The 13,552-nt window shown below is 40.7% G+C and overlaps 1 protein-coding gene across 3 annotated transcripts in view; it reads left to right on the top strand.

Moving 5' to 3' along the window:
- MAPRE2 (microtubule associated protein RP/EB family member 2) overlaps window positions 1-12,179 on the top strand; it is a 101,639-nt gene extending 89,460 nt beyond the window's left edge. For all 3 annotated transcript variants that reach the window (XM_074898997.1, XM_074898995.1, XM_074898996.1), the window contains 2 exons: window positions 4,542-4,700; window positions 10,033-12,179. In XM_074898997.1, coding sequence (XP_074755098.1) covers window positions 4,542-4,700; window positions 10,033-10,104 — 231 coding nt within the window. In that variant the 3' untranslated portion in view covers window positions 10,105-12,179. The remainder of the gene's footprint in view (window positions 1-4,541; window positions 4,701-10,032) is intronic.
- The last annotated feature ends 1,373 nt before the right edge of the window (window positions 12,180-13,552 follow it).

Raw genomic sequence — 13,552 nt, 5'->3', positions numbered from 1 at the left:
AACTGAGACTAGCTCATTGCACTCTGCCTTCTGGAAGAAAGGCATTAAGAAAGTAATATGCATTTTTCGTTTAAAAATGTGATCTACCTTTTTCAGAATACTTAATTATATTACATATAATTTTCTGCAATATAGTTAATAAAGTTTTAGAATTTCTTTAATGTTAGGGAAGGTAGGGGCTTAATTTTCATTGATGCTATGGAGCTTTACACCACTTTGTCATTCCTGGACATGCAAGAATGTCTGCACTGAACATAAATAAATAGCTGCATCTGGCTCAAGACTGTCCTGTCAGAATGGTGTAAATGCCACTAGCATAAGTGAGGCCTAATCCTTGTATTTGTCCTGGATGAGCGAAAATGGAAAGGAAAAACCTCATATTTTTAGAGCCTGAGTTTCCCTTGCAGCTGCATTCAGGAAGAAGTCATTATTCTGGATCAAGTTAAATTTTCCACAGTTAAGGGCTTTTCAGTTTCAGACTTTCATTGACTTGAACAACAAAGATTTCAGTTTGGGGCACTGTTTGCAAATTCTTGGTTACTGTTATGCACTTAAAGGTGGTGGATGGATAGCCACATCCTAAACACAGTGTACTGCAGATTCAAGGTACAATTCTGAGCAGCAGAGTGCACAGCAGGGTCCACCAGCCTTCCAAATGGGCTTCTGATTGTTGCTGTAACAGAAAAGTTTTTAAATGTTGCACAAGAAATGCATGTATATATTTGTCATGTCATCTTTTTTTTAAAAATCAGTGTAAGAGTGGAGCTCAAACATTGGCTTAATGCAACCATGATGGTTGTACTCGTAAGTCAGAATGTGTTTGCTTCAGGAGGAAGAGTTGGTTGGGATCTGAGCAACATAAAAATATTTGATCTTTACTAAAATAGGCAGACACTATCACATCCACTGCTAATGTATTCCTAGCACTTTCCATGTGTGAAAACCTGAAGCTTTATATACAAATAAGCCTGAGGGAAAACTGATGATTTCCCCCATCACCAAAGAGAAGAAATATTGAGGATTTGGAAAGTTGGTGTTTCAATAGCTAGTTTAAGAGACCTCTTCTAGCTAGAATGGTCTGGAAAGGTTTTTTTTAAGGCTGGCAGTGTTTAGTATCTCATTTCCCACTAATGGTTACTTGTGCACACTGGGCATATAATACGAGCCAAAAAAGTTATGCTGCAAGCAGCTCTGAGCCAGGTTTTTCTGACCTTCAGCCTGAAGATGCTGGAAGAGCCAAACTGACTGGTTTTTACCACTCTCCAGCAACCAGGGACATGAGGGCAGCAGCCACTTTTATGCAGTTGCTGTCTTGATTATGAGTAAGAAATGTTGAATGGTGTCTGGATAGCAAATTCCTATATGGCCATAACAGACACTTTTTTCAGCCTTTTCATGGATGGCAACTAAGGGAGATTGAAACATCTGAACTTCCATGCAATTTGTAGAGGAATATTTTAAGTAGCAGGGCTGTCCATACACTATATTTTACTATAGGGTAGTTTAATGAGGTATTTGCAATAATCGTAAGCCATCCATAACGTTTGCTAGTTTAAGGGCTCCCAACAATCTTAAAGTTTCTCTTAAAATGGTTTTAGCTATTGCCTTGGTCTGTGCTAATAAAGTGAACACTTCCACAGAATGTCACTGTGCACTGGAATTTGATTACCCATAGCAATAAAATACTAAAGTGGTCCCTGCTGTGTTCCCTGTGGACAGGGAAGGGATCTTACCCCTGTACTCGGCACTGGTGAGGCCGCACCTCGATTCCTGTGTTCAGTTTTGGGCCCCTCACTACAAAAAGGACATTGAATGACTCGAGCGTGTCCAGAGAAGGGCAACGAAGGGTCTGGAGCACAGGTTGTAGGAGGAGCGGCTGAGGGAACTGGGGGTGTTTAGTCTGGAGAAGAGGAGGCTGAGGGGAGACCTCATCGCCTCTACAACTACCTGAAAAGAGGTTGCAGAGAGATGAGGGTGAGTCTCTTTAACCAAGTAACAAGCAAGAAGACAAGAGGGAATGGCCTCAAGTTGCACCAGGGAAGGTTTAGACTGGATATTAGGAAGCATTTCTTTACAGAACGGGTTGTTAGGCGTTGGAATGGGCTGCCCAGGGAGGTGGTGGAGTCTCCATCCCTGGAGGTGTTTAAGAGTCGGGGCTCTTGAGGTATATGGTGTAGTTGGGAATGATCAGTGTTAGGTTAATGGTTGGACTGGATTATCTTCAAGGTCTTTTCCAACCTAGATGATTCTGTGAAATTCTGGTTTTGTTCTGTGCCAGCTAGCACTCTCTCAAAGTTTCTGAGAGCAGCAGAGGAGACAACACAGACCAGGGACCATTACATATGGAGAAGGGACCTTTATATATGGAGAATGGTCCCTGGAACTGTTAACTGTATGCTAGTATATGCATAGTTTCTGAAAACAGCACCATCTTGGCTACATGTCTACAGTATGTGCTTAATCTCCAACCTGGTTCTGCAGTCCTGTGAGTATTCATACTGCAGATAAGTGCCATCAGAGAAAAGACCAGTTAGTAAGAACTGCTGCCTTTGCACCCATTAACTGGATTGCAGAAACTGATGCAGAAACAAGCATGGGAGTTAACAAGCACTGTTCCTCATACAGGATCAGCCTTTGGCATGTTCACAGAAGGAAAAAGTAGGATGTGAATGTGCTAAGTATCTGAAGAAAAACAAATTAATGTGTCGCAGACACAACAGGTAGTTGATACGTAACTGAAGAAAAGCATATCTGGTTTGGTTATATCAACATTTACTGTATACTGTAGTTAATTAACTATGTGCATATATGCATAGTTCAATGATTCTGTTTCTTATACAGAGTGAATGTGATAGAATGTAAACAGGAGAATGCCTTCATAGTAAACAGGTCAAAAGGGGAGATGATCTGAGCCATTAGCTCCCAATGTTTCAGCTGAAGTTCATTGTTTTCCCAAGCTCTAGCAAGCACGGAGCAAGAGATCTGGAAGCAGTTATGTTCTTGTTCTGTCTGGATGCAGGCATTGCTCTCAAGGAATATGCTGCTGCAGATCTAAAAGACACATCTTAAATGTGAGGTCTTCATCTGTAGACCAAAATATTGTAAACTATTGTTCCATTTTGCTATTCCTACTTTCATGAATAAATAGTTAATTTTAAGGTGACTGGTCATAGTGTCGATCACAGATTAAAACTGTCAAGGGAAGACTTGGGTGTCATATACAGGCAGTTGGTCAAAGATGGGTTAGTACGTGAATGAGACGCTCTGAGATCCTGCACTGGTAACGGGTTAGTTCTGTTGTCTGACACCGTTGAGAGTGCGGTCAGAAGAAAGCATCACTAGCTCAGCAGTTATGAACCAAGAGGATTTAGGCTGTCTAAGCATTATTTGAACTCTGCTGATATTTTACTAGTGAAGGAAACAAATTAGCTTGCAGTAGAACTGGCAACATTCTATTAAATTGTATCAGTTCACTGAAATGTAGTCTGATATGATTTAATTTATTTAGCATGCTTTATTTAGAAAATTTGTATAATTGCAGGCCTTAAAATGTGGATGCTAGTTTGGCTGTGATTGGGGTCAGTGTGTTTACTGTAGACAGCTTCATCTGTGATTATTTGTCAGTTGATACACTGCTGTCCTCTGAATTTGAGAGCCACTTACACATTACCCTAATTGTGTGTACCCCATTGGACAGTAGTTTATCTGCTATGCTCCCACTAAATTGTTCTTTTTTGAATATATATATATATATGTATATATATGATTTATATAAAGCCTAATCACTAACAGCTAAGTTGCCTATAAATGATTTACAGTAGTGGTGAAATACTGACAGTATAGCTTGAACACTCTTGTGAACAAAGTTGCAAAGAGATACTTGGCATTTGAGAGAATTTGTTGATAGGAACAGTACATCAGTCAGAGTAGAAAGTCCATGATGCAGCTGGTCATGGCATCGGAGTGCTGAAACACAGGTCTATAACAGTATGGTAAGTGGGAAGGCAGAAAAGGAGAGGTGAAAAAACAACACAGCAATACTCACATTTGCAACTAGAGGACCTTTTAATTTCCTAACTAGACCATTTCCCTAGCATTTCTGCTAGATCTGTATATTTTTAGGCAAGAAGATATTGAAGGTTTCCCAACAACTGCACATGAATCCAGGCAAAATAGTGCAAGTAGTGAGCTGAAAGTTTTGTTAACATTACATGACACCTCTGGCAGCTTTGTTAGAAGACAAGTCTTAAGTAGCCCTGATTTCTGAACAACTGCTTTGGGTTTCAGTATAACAGCACTGAGAAAATTGACCTTTAAGGATCAAGTTTAAGATGTGTCGAAGAGGTGTAGTGGAAGAGCCTGATTTACTCTTCTCTATTGTGAAAGGTTCAATCTAGCACTTCAGAAAAAAAAAGTTGAATTCATTTTCAGCAATGAAATTGAATGTGTATTTAAGATCGTTTAGCATGCATAATTTTAGACTGAGTTGTTTTGTCTGTAGTGCACCTCAACTCATGCATCATGTCTTGGTTTATATGCAGGTACATTCATTAAAACTTGCACTTGAAGGCGTGGAGAAGGAAAGGGATTTCTACTTTGGCAAATTAAGGGAGATTGAACTTCTCTGCCAAGAACACGGGGGAGAGAATAATGACCTTGTCAATCGGCTAATGGAAGTCCTTTACGCATCAGAAGAACACGTAAGTTTGAGCTCAATGTCTTTTATTTAGACACAACAGCTTAATTTCATAAAAATGTATTGTCACAGTATTGGGTCATTTCCTATACTTAGGTCAGCAGAAGTGTAGCAGCTAGGATTTTGATGCCTCCTCCCCCATAAAGGAAGTTTGCATTTGCGAACAACAGACTTTTCACCTTGGGGAAAATATTCAGGAGGCTGGTTGCTTTTCACTACTTCAGTGTACATTTTGTATTGTAGGTTTGCTGAAGCTGATCTGAAAGGAGAGGGTGTGTGTCACAATTCTAAACTGATTTCATATGGTTCTGAGCCTTAGTTTTGTTTTTTCATCTTCCGCCTTTCTGCGTAAAGTCTTTTACTCATGTTCTTCAGTCATTGTGTCGAAAATCACAAATTCTGACAGAGGTTCCGTGTCTACAGCTGTGAACCTTCTCTAGCCCATGTGGCAGTGTTGCAATATGTACGGTGCAGGTTGCCAAATACATAATTATATCTGCAGAGATAATGCTCTCCAGCATTTTTTTATCCTGTTGATATAGGCAAAATTCTTCCTTGTGCAAACCCAATAATCCTCTACTACCAAAATTTCAGCAATGTATTGTTTGCAAGATTAAGCAAGAATCTCACTGCATCTTAGACTTAGCACTGTCGACACTGAACAAAGCAAGAAACTGCAAAGGGTGCTGGTTAAATTCCTCAGATACATTCAGGGATAATGATTCAGTGAAGATTTAGCTGAACTACTCCCATTCATGTTAACTAAATCCCTGTATGCACTGTACTGACAATTGACCCTTCAGCCTCTAGCGGATGATGGCTTTGGCTCCAGAGAGTTTAAGTATCAACTTAATCTCTCGGCAGCGCTGTGGTACTGTAGGCTGTCTTGTATCTGTTCCCAGAAAGCTGTTGCAGTAGTAGGAGGCTGACTTAAAATTTTATATCAAAAGTAGTGCTGAAGGAGCTACAAACTCACATGCTTTTCTGAAAAAGACTAGTAGAGCATAAATGAAACTTATGTGCAAGAGGGACAGGAGCTTGCAGCTAACAGGGGCCGCTGCTCAGATGAGAAGTGACAGGGGAAAGAAGATTTGTTCAATGGTGTGGGGCAAGTGCTAGAGAGGAAAAAGAGGAGGAAACCATTATTTTCACAGGAATAAACAATAAGACAAATTTGCCAGGCACGTGATAACAAGCTAAAAGTTACATATATAGGGCGGTCAGAGAAAATGTCTTCTGAATTCAAGAACAGTGATTTATTTATAAAGCAAAGCCAGAAAAATCCCTCTTCTCCCCATACCCCTACCACATCTGTCTGTTTGTTGGCTTAAATAACAAGTGATTCTGTGCCAAGGAATGCATTTGTTGATTTTCTTCCTTCGGTTTTCCTTACTGACAGAACACATTACAAAACATTCTGCTTCAGTCCACATCCCAGTGATTTATATGCTTCCTTCCTTCAAGCCTTTCTCCGTTGAAAGCATCATCTGTGCCTGAGCAAGAACTACGTACAATGACCGCACCTTTATCTAAAACGTCTTTGCAGTTGTAGGCCTGGGATGTCACTTCAGCAGGAGACTGCTGCTCCCCTAGAGAAGAATACAGAGGCCATTCCCCATGCAATTTTTTTGTACCTTTTAGTGTGAGACTTGATCTCCTTATCTTTTGGAGTGCATTTCCTCCTCAGCTTAATAGATGGACTGTAATTTGCTGAGGAAAGACCTCAATGCATTAGCACTAAACCAAAGACTGTGGTTCCCTTGCTTGTACAGATCCTGCTTACTTTTTGTTTTCAGACTTTGCTGTCTCACTGCACTGCTTTGCCTGTCAGTTCTGGTTTTTTTCTCTCTTTGTAATAGATTTTTCGCAAGTTCTATATCTCAGTTTTTTGCCAGTTAATCCCTCAGTAACAGCAGTTTGGCTTTCCCAGTCCCCAGATGGGAAGTAGCCCCAATTCCCAAACCACAGTCAAACTCCAGCATTCTTAGTTTCTTCCTAATGAGTTCATCATAAATCCAGCTTAGATTTTTTTAAAAAAAAAATCTCTGTTTCAGAGTGTCTCAAGTATACAGAGGCAAAGTGGAAAAAAAGGATTACATTAATTTTCAGGATTTGTGGCATTTATAAATGATACTGTTGCCAAGAGGTTTTTCTTCAGGAAGGGAATGCACAGGAATACACACAGTGCACAAGTGATCCTTGACCAAAGCCTTGTGCTTGAATATTGTGACTAACTTAAACTTGTTTTCAGTTCATACTTCCAATAACTGCTTGATAGCAATCTCAAACTCTTCCTTCCTAGCTGTAATTTGAAAGGCATCTACTGCATTCAACACGGCACAGAGATCTTGTCCTCTTTTTCGTATCAACTGTTCTTATTCAGAAGGGACAAGTCTCTCTTTATACTTAATTTTCTGATAAGCTTAATTTAATCCTCCTACAAGAACAAAGATCAATCAATTTGGTTTCCTTGTCTTCAGAGGCTTCCTTTTTTTCCCCCCGTTACGGTTCTGTTTTAAACTTCATCATTATGCCTGTTTATGGAAGAGGGATATTGTATCTGCTAGTGTCATTTAACGTTTGGCTGATCAGTCTCTAATCCTTTGTAATTTAATTACAAATTGATCATTTGTAATCCTGCTTCTTCATCAAAAACATCAAAGTTGACAGAGAATGGTGTTTAAAAAAGGATATATTTGGGTGGTGGGGAGATGTGGCCCCTACCAGTCATGTTATGACAGCATTAAGACCTCAGGTAGTATGTAAAGCATTTGGTCATATGGTCTTACAGTAGGAGAGCTTCAGACAGATGAACTGGAAGAGGCTATATGTCTCCTCATGAAACCAGGAGCCATGTCTAGGCGTAAAGCAAAAATGCAGGGAAGCTTTTGCTTTCTTATATAGGCTGTTCTGGTTCAGCTCATGTAGAAGTTGGGTGAGTTGCTGACATTTGATCCATCAGTGTTCCGAAGCAACTGCTTGAAATGTAGTTGGTTTTGTATCTTTCTGCTCTGGCAGCTACTACATATGCTGCTGCTTTTGTGAAAGGAACCCACCCTACCAGTAGCTGGTTTTTGTAAAGTCTAGCTCTTCAGTCAACAGGCACACCTGAATAGTTTGAGGCAGGTGGATCAAAGGGTCAAAAGGGAGCACCTCCTCGTTGTGGGAGACAGAGATAACTATGGTCGTGTGATCCAAGCCAGAAATAAATGCTCTAAATAGATCTTCCGTTGCTTTCCTTATTAGGGGATGCTATTCAAGGAGATTCCACAGTTCCAAGGTAATTGGGCATAGTGACTCTTTGTCTTTCCCATTTCATGTATTTATACAAGCTGTATGTACTGAAAAGCACATGTCCAAGTCTCGGAACTTCTGAGGTAGTCATGTAAGATTTACCATTTCCATCAAAGGTAAGCCTGGCAAGAGAGAAAGCACCACTCTTCTTCAGAGCTGCAGAGTAGGTTCCCAAGCCACTCCCTGTGGTTAGAGGCTTTTCCTATTATATGCATTAAAAGATAGTATGTATGTGACCTATAAAGTCCGTGTGAGCGGGCTTTCTAATACATGTATCTCAAACTCCTGCATACACACAGAGCTTCTGGAACAGGTGCATTCCAGAGCAGGTCACCTCAAACATGTAAGGCCAGGATAGGTGGGGTTAAGGGAAGGTAGCTTGCTGCAGCCAAACAAGCTTCAGTTTTCTCACCCCGTCAGGCAGTTCTCACAGCTGCCAGCTTTCCCTCTGTGAAACTCGTGTTCTCTGCAAGTCTTGTATCCTTGCAGCCCATCATGGAAGTTGTGATTTTTAGGTACTATGCAAAAAGCTGTTTTGACATGAGGTACCTACCGTGTAGTAAGGGCATTGTTCCCTCCAAGGGGCCATAAGGTGACAAACTGCAGTTGTCCTGGCTGACATGTGTGGCTTCTACCTGAAAATACCACCTGAGTGATAGAAGGCTTGTTTTCAATTGAAATTTGGCTGGTTTTATATGTGGTAAACAGCTGAATATTTCCATTGTATCAGCAAACATTAGGAAACTTATTCTCCTATTCTTGACCTTTAGAAATATTAATATTTTATTGCCAGAAGGGAATTTTCTCATTGCATAAGCTGCTCTCAACTATTCTGGGAAAACTCAAATCATGGGCCTCCCTTTTCATTTTTGCCTCAAATTTTAAAACTTAGCAGTATCAAATGGCTAAAGTTTGTTGTTCAAACTGTTCATTTCTAATGAAAATTGCTAGGAGCCAGGCTAGTTCTGCAGAGGTTCTACATCAGCAGTGCTGTGTTTTGAATGGCAGCTCAGTGTCTTGGAAAAGTGTTTTCCTTTGGAGCTGCCTACAGCAGAGCTCTACTAATGCAGGGCAGAGAGTAGATGTGGGGAATCTTTTCAGTGAACCGTGCTCTGGAAAGATGGAAGACACTTGAGAGGAAAGCTGTAAATGCAGCTGTACTTAATGGGAATACAGAAGTAATGCTTTAAGAGTCAGCCAGACTTTTTGAGCTCTGACACATTTAGGCCAACTCAAGATGCCAGGTCTGTTGTCTCTAAATTGGAAATTGTTTGAAGTTGGTATCACTTGCAGTGAGGATCCAGCCTTCCCTTCGGTCAGAGATTCTTTTCCCAACGAGAACAGCTCTGGAAAATACTGTGCGTAATAACTGCTAGCAAAAGGGAGGTGCTTATTGGTCATTAGTGCTTTGAACAGTAGCTCTATAAATCAGTGAATACTGGACTCAGTTTTTTTCAAATAAAATGTGTTTGCAAGTCTTTGGTTATATTTTCTGGATACTGCTAAAAAAAACCACTGTTTTGATAACCTTTGACCTCTGGTCTGTGCTAGCATGCATGTATTATTTGGGGAATGTAGTATATCTGACCTCAAAAAGGAGGCTGAGTTTAATTTTTAAAGCAGGTGATATCAAAAGTGTCTTGTCCATTTAGTGATATAAATCTAGAGTGGGGATTGTGTGAAAACTACTGCAGACAGGTTCAGAAATCCTTGGGCAAACTGAAAATGGGAGGACATCAGGATGCTGTGATACAGCATCTAACTGTTGAGCATCTCACTGTCTAGCTGTTCAAAATGTTCACTTACTGGAGCAGTTAACATCCAGTGATGTTGAAAACTGACACCTTTTCTGGGGAAGTATCAGTACTGCACATGCATTGATTAAAAGCAAAGTAAATACATTTTATTGTAGTATTACAGGATGCTGCTTTTCTCAGGTAACAGCTCATTTTGTACTTATGTGCATGAAAATTAGAAGTTAAGCTTTAGGCTGTGGTGAGCAGCGTGGGGCAGGAGTACATGAGGTATTTTTCTCCCTGCAGGAGAGCCACACAGAAGAGCATGAAGGTGAAGAGCAAGTCCATGAACAGCCCCAGCAGCAGGAGGAGTACTGACTCACCCAGCGTCTCTGACAATTTTCGTTTTGTGTGAGAACTTTATTCTGGAGAATGGAACATGTGCGGCCTCAAACTTGAAATCAGTTCACTCCAAGTCTGCCATTAACATTTATGTACCATAGTGAGTGCCAGCCAACCACTGCATTCTGTACCCATACTTTGCCAAGATGCATTTGCAGACGTCTTCTTTCAGTGTATCTTCCCAAGAGGTTGTAGGGCTACATCACCTACTGTACATCACTGCAACTTCACCACTTGGCTGCTTGAGATTTGTTCTGCTCTTTAAAAAAAAATATATTTATTTTTTTTTCTTTTTTGTCTTAAGTATGATACACTTGTAACTTGTTCTAACATATTTATATTGGCATTTTGTGTGGCAAGAAGTACCGTACCACTAGCTGTGTCTCTCACTTTGTGGTGCTTTCGCGTTTTCTAGTACATCTGCCTTGGGGCATAAATTTGGTTGAACAATTGGAATAAAGGGATACAGCGGAAGTCATACTCAAGCCATAATGATGAGGTGTGTTGTGGAGGAAAATGCTCGTGTTGCTCATGTTTATTCCTTTCCTGCCTTCGCAAAATGGAGGGCAGAGCATCTGTTTCACTAGGAGAGATTTAAACCCCTGTGTTAGAAAACTTGTTAGAAAGCTGCATGGTATGTTTTTTGGCTCATTTCTGGAGGAACAGACATCCACTTAAGTTCTTTTTGAAAACCCTCCCAGATTCCTGACTAGTCAATAGACATTTCCCAGCTTTTCTTCCTTCCTGAGGAATCCAGTCCCAGCCTCCAGCTGCAGCTCTGCCTCCGCAGAGCTCAGTGCTGATGGAGGAGAGAAATTTTGACACAGGTGTAGCTGCAGGACATGATCTCTGCCATCGTACTTGTCTTTCTACCCCTTAGAAGAGGACAATGTAGGCCAGCCATTTTTTTTCACTATCCTTCCCCCTTCTGCTGCCCCAGCTGTACAAGTATGGAAGACAGACATTTCCTCACTAGTGCAAGGCATGAGGAAAAAACTCGCAACAGCACTAGCCTTGAACCCACACCAAACTCCCTTTGAGTGGGTGGTGACACCTCATGGCTGTTGAGGCTGCTTCCAGAGCACGGAGAGGCAGTGAGGAGTCCTTTTGGACAGAGAGCACACATCAGAGGGAGACCAGCTGACTGAGGGGCAGAGAGCCAGTTCTGTGCTTGGTTGACCTTCCTCTGGTGAGGCTGGTGTGGTGCAGAACCATGTCTGCCCTGGAGATGTCTGCAGCGAGAGCGTTCCCTTCCAGTGCGGTCCCATCACCCTGTTCTAAATGATGGTGTTTTATAAACAGAGGTATCTTGAAGTATATAAAGCATTCCTTATTTTCCTCATAAAACTGCGCATTGTAGCCTCTCTGAATAGTTAATGCTTGGTATTCTTGGTCTCTCACCTGATTTTCTTAATTCTAAATTGTTACGCTGATTTAACAGGTACATGGAAGTCCAACCCCAAACAGCAGTTACTGAAAAACTCCAAAGCCTACTGAACAGCTAAATCATCTTAAACCTTTGTGGGGTCCTAAAGCATAAGTTCCCAGCTTATGCTTCCATAGAAACATTTTCAATTAACCATCCCCAGCATGCGCAGTTTTCTGTTCCTAATCAATCTTTTGCAGCTAAGTGGCTCTTAGTTAAATGTGAGATCCCTGCTGTTGTGTGGCACCACAGACAATGTATAATATACTGTTAAGCACTAGAACAGGTATTTCCACTTCCTTGATCGCTCCCCTTGCTCAGCAGAAGAGTTTCTGGACCCTGCGGGCTGAAGGTTTCCCAGCCCTGCCTCCAGCATTGACCTCATGACCTACCTGGTGATGAAGTGAAAGTACCGCAACCCGCGGGCCAACGCTTTCCCATTTCAATTGGTTACGAATAAGGTCTGGTTTATAAAAATATGTATATTCCGAAATGAGTATTTCCAAGAATCACCACAAATGGGGGAATTGTCATTTTTGTTGTATTTGTGTTTATTAGAACATATGTACCTATTACAATTGTCATTGTAATAAACGGTAGTTCTTCATAATACTGTTGAACTGAAGAGCAGTTACTAATTTTTTCCAGTCTCCAGAATGTCCTTTAACCTGTATGGGATTTCTGATGGGGCAAGAAGTTTTGGGATCCAGGCTATAAACATAATGTCATCAACATCAGTCTCTGCCTACTGCAGTTCATCCTTCTGCTAATGCTTGAGCAGATGCATGGAGAGCATGTCAAAAGAAAATGTTTTTCTAAAGGTGCAAGTGGTTGGGTTGCTGAGCACCCCAGAGGGTTCATAGCCCGGCTGTTTGTGCCTCTCTCCTTTTCTCTCTTGGAAGCACATTTTTTTAAAAAAGAATTTAAAAGCTGAACTTCATTTCCTGAAAATTCCTTATATTCTGTTTCTGGTCTGAGGACTGCAGCCCTCTCACTGCTTGTAACAAGGGGGAAGTGACCGACGGAGGGAGCTGGGGCAGTAAAGTACCTCGTGGGCACTAGAAATTGGCTGCGCTGAGGGGAGAGCCATGCTCTGAAAGGGGAAAGAGTTGTCCTTCAGCCCCCACCCCTGTGAGTAACCTATTCTTCCGTTACGGTTTTAATATGCATTTGTAATTACCTTTACTAAATAGCACACCATAAAGCTTTGGTTATATATTAAATGTAAACTGAAAGGAATGTAAACATATGTATTGTTAATTATAAATAGATAAGTAATGACATAATAGATACAAAAAGTCTTATTCAGATGTATCAGTCATTTTACATTATCCACAAATTGTCGCATGGTAGAGTAGATTTTTGTCTGAATATGTGAATAACTTGACTTGCGTTTATCTTTTTACATATTTAATAAAAAAATATATGTTAAAATCTGTCTAGCTCTAGAGACTATTCAAAACATTCTAAAATAATACTTTTCTGGTTTAAATATATATTTTTGTTTCATCAGTGACCTCATTTAGGAGCAGAAAGAAAAAGGCAGCTGCTTTAAAAAAAAAAAAAAAGTTCACTTATCTGTTTGTGTAGGTAGTTATGTTTCCCTAAGAGCTCAGCAACATTATCCCTTTCCACAAATCAAAAAAGAAAATGCGCATGTAAACAGAACTTTCTTCATTAAGGTAAACGCTTTCTGATTTCAGAGTACTAAATCTCTTGTTGCATCTCGGTTTTGATACAGAAAAAGCAAAATTAGCAGCAGCCAGGAGGTGGAGAGAGTATTATAGCAAGGGCACTGAAACTCCCAGTGGACTTCTCTTGCAATTGCCAAGTATTCAGGAATGAGCATTCAGTGCAGTACCTAAAAGCCACCCACATTTTATATTAAAATATTAGGGTTTTGGAGTAAAAGGGGGAAACTCCATTGTAATTCTCACAGCTCTGATACTTTGCAGCATGAGCAGTGTTGCTGCAGTAGTTGCTGCTAAATCTCCAGGG

The sequence above is a fragment of the Athene noctua genome, chromosome 2, assembly GCF_965140245.1.
Source record: "Athene noctua chromosome 2, bAthNoc1.hap1.1, whole genome shotgun sequence".
In the NCBI taxonomy this organism is placed as follows: Eukaryota; Metazoa; Chordata; class Aves; order Strigiformes; family Strigidae; genus Athene; species Athene noctua.
This window is presented reverse-complemented; position numbering and strand designations above follow the sequence as displayed.